Raw genomic sequence first — 2,864 nt, forward strand, 5'->3', positions numbered from 1 at the left:
GGGCCAAGAAGAAGGACTAGTGATGCAATACTAGACATGTATTAGATCCTAAACTCTAGTAGAATACTTGTAGTTGAATATGTGAATGTTATTTGGAATTCAATAATATGACAACATTGTGTATGGTGTATGATTTATATACATTAGTTTATAATGTTTAAAAGAAATTTTTTTATGACCACATTTTCTAGTAAAGATCCAATTAATCCCAAAAAGAATTCGAGTTAGAGCCCGGGATCCCCACAACCGTCATGCGCAGTACAAAAAACTGCAGACCCAAATCTTAGAGAAGTGAATGCTATCTTTATTCATCATGAGGAGATTGGGATGATAGAAGGAGAAGAGAAAAAAATTGATCGCACAACCAGTCGGGAAGATAAGCCGACTCCAAGCAAAGGAAACCGAGGTAAGAAAGGTATGAGTTATGATTTTGATCAATGTATTGATCTTTCTTTGCTCCCTATCCCCAGAGATATTTACAATTATAGCTTAATTTCACAAGAAAAAAGGTCTTGAAGATCTCAAGACCCTACACTCTAATATTCAGTCTGCAGAGCAGGAAGAGGTGGCATTTACTGGAGGAGATGACAAGGGCAGGCAAGTAAATATTCCCCAGAAGCTACAAGACCCCGGAGAATTTGTAGTACCATGTGAAATAAGGGGTAAATTTGGGGAAAAAGCTATATGTGACTCAGGAGCGAGCGTGAATATAATGCCAAGTTCTCTTTACGAGAAACTTGGATTGAGCAGGATAAAGCCCACAGGACTAAGCTTGCAGATGGCAGATAAATCAGGTCAGGACACCGCTGGGTATTGTGGAAGATGTTGAACTTAAGATTGATAAAATAAGGCTTCTAGCAGATTTTGTGGTGCTTGACATGGGGAACAGTCAGAATGTTCGTGCTATTTTAGGACGACCATTTTTGGCTACTGCTGGAGCCGTCATTGATTTGAGACAAGGAAAACTGACCATGGAGGTTGATGGTCAAAACGTAGAACTCAAGGCTTCCAAGATATCATACGACCCACCATGAACAGGATTGGTATAGTCGGGCTTACGACGTTAAACCAAGCGCTGTGTGGGAGGCAACCCACAATTTTTATTTTTTAGCATTCATTTTGTTTTTATTATTTTATTTTACTCCCTTAGTTGTTAATTTTACCCACCATCAAATCTATCACCGCCGCAGCCCATGGACGAGGATGATGAAGATGCTGCGGATGACAACTCGAGCGCCCGAGTTCTGACACTCGTGCGCGAGGTATGTGTTGTCGCGTTCTTTTTATTTCTATACATTGAGGACAATGCATACTTTAATTTTGGGGGGGTGAAATTGCTTGCTTGCTTGTTAGAATTTTTTTTTTATTGTTCAGTAGTTAAATTGATTTTTTCTTTCTTTAGTTTTTATTTATTGCATGCTAGATGTTAGGAAAAGTCATGGATAAGTAAAATGTGTGACCGATGATGAAAATTAAATTGCGATCCTGAAATATATATGTGTTCATGATAACTTAGGAATCACAATTATTTTGCACTCTCGTTGCTTAGAGACAAGTTGCATGCCTGTGATGCTAAATAGATGAGGGAGATTTGATTCTTGGTAATTCTTGCATGACATTGATTGACACTTTTGCAAACATAGAAATGATCTAGGCAATTTTTTCACAATATCTTTGGGCATTTGTTCTTTGTTTACTATCAATTGTTGCCCTTTGAGCTTCGAATTAATTGAGATGCTTAGAATTTCTTTTGTACCTACCTCGTATATCATTTTTGGTTGAACAAATGCATGTGATTAGTTTGTATGAGTTGACTAATGGATTGACGAAAATCTAGAACTTGCATGAACACTTTTCGAGGACGAAATACGGATAATATGTGACATAGGAATGATTTAGGCGATCTTTGGAGCCGTTTTGAGCCTTCGAGCCGACCAAATGCACATGAAATATCCCTTGTGTCCCATTTTGAGCCTACTAAAAATCAAGTGGTGTATGTCAATGACATACAATTAGCCCCCACTTGTATCTATTCTACATCCCACAATGACTACCTAATGAAGCTTATACACTTATTGTCCTACCTAATTTTGAGAGAAATAAGTTCAGTGGGTGTTGTAATGATTCAAATACTCCTTGAAAAGAAAAGAAAAAGTTAAATGTGCTAAAAGGAGTTGAAAAGAGACAAAAAGAAGGAAAGAAAATGTGAATCAAAAGTGGTGAAAAAGAAAATATATGGGAGATGAAGGATATGAATGAGAAAAAAACAATAAAGTGATGGTGAATGAAATGAGGATGAGAATTATGAAAATTCAATTATTTCTCTCAAATTTTGATCTCCATACCTTTATTGTAGCCATGAGCCGTAGCCTAACGTTACAAGCCTACAAGACCTATTAACCTTGTCACAGTTATCCAATATACTAGTGGAGAAAAGTTGTTCAAGTCAAGCCTATGTATACCTGAAAAACATTGTTATCAAGTATAGACTTTAATCACTTGCTTGCAAGCATCTCATTGTGTGATTTCATCTGTGGCGTACTTAAGTTAACTATCTTTCGAGCCAAATAATCACCTGATAAAGTCCTATGTGATCTGTGAATGCAAATTTATATTTTAATGAAGTGTGAGTTGAACTGAACTGAGAATTTTTTGATTCTGTAAGGCGAAGGGTATTACAACTCTATTTGAGCATTCGATTAGGTAAATGAACATTGACATATCACACATGCACGTGACTCTTGGGAAATCGTGAATCACATGAAATTAGATACGACGGAGGACCAATATCATTTTTTGCATATCCATGACTTTAGTCGTTGGCGTTAATTTTTCTTGATTATTTGCTTTTATTTTATTTTTCT

General features: G+C 36.6%; 1 protein-coding gene across 1 annotated transcript; it reads left to right on the top strand.

The window, feature by feature from the left end:
• Positions 1-327: 327 nt before the first annotated feature.
• LOC142541975 (uncharacterized) lies at positions 328-1,034 on the top strand. The gene is made up of 3 exons (XM_075648421.1): positions 328-406; positions 510-794; positions 862-1,034. The coding sequence occupies exons 1-3, from the start codon at positions 328-330 to the stop codon at positions 1,032-1,034; spliced, it is 537 nt and encodes a 178-aa protein (XP_075504536.1).
• The last annotated feature ends 1,830 nt before the right edge of the window (positions 1,035-2,864 follow it).

The sequence above is a fragment of the Primulina tabacum genome, chromosome 4, assembly GCF_025594145.1.
Source record: "Primulina tabacum isolate GXHZ01 chromosome 4, ASM2559414v2, whole genome shotgun sequence".
Classification (NCBI taxonomy): domain Eukaryota; kingdom Viridiplantae; phylum Streptophyta; class Magnoliopsida; order Lamiales; family Gesneriaceae; genus Primulina; species Primulina tabacum.

Excerpts from the sequence above, each read along its gene's own strand:
- LOC142541975 (XM_075648421.1), top strand. The coding sequence starts at position 328 with ATGATAGAAGGAGAAGAGAAAAAAATTGATCGCACAACCAGTCGGGAA. Across the intron at positions 407-509 it reads TCCAAGCAAAGGAAACCGAG|GTCTTGAAGATCTCAAGACC; the intron begins GTAAGAAAGGTA and ends ACAAGAAAAAAG. Across the intron at positions 795-861 it reads GCAGATGGCAGATAAATCAG|ATTTTGTGGTGCTTGACATG; the intron begins GTCAGGACACCG and ends GGCTTCTAGCAG.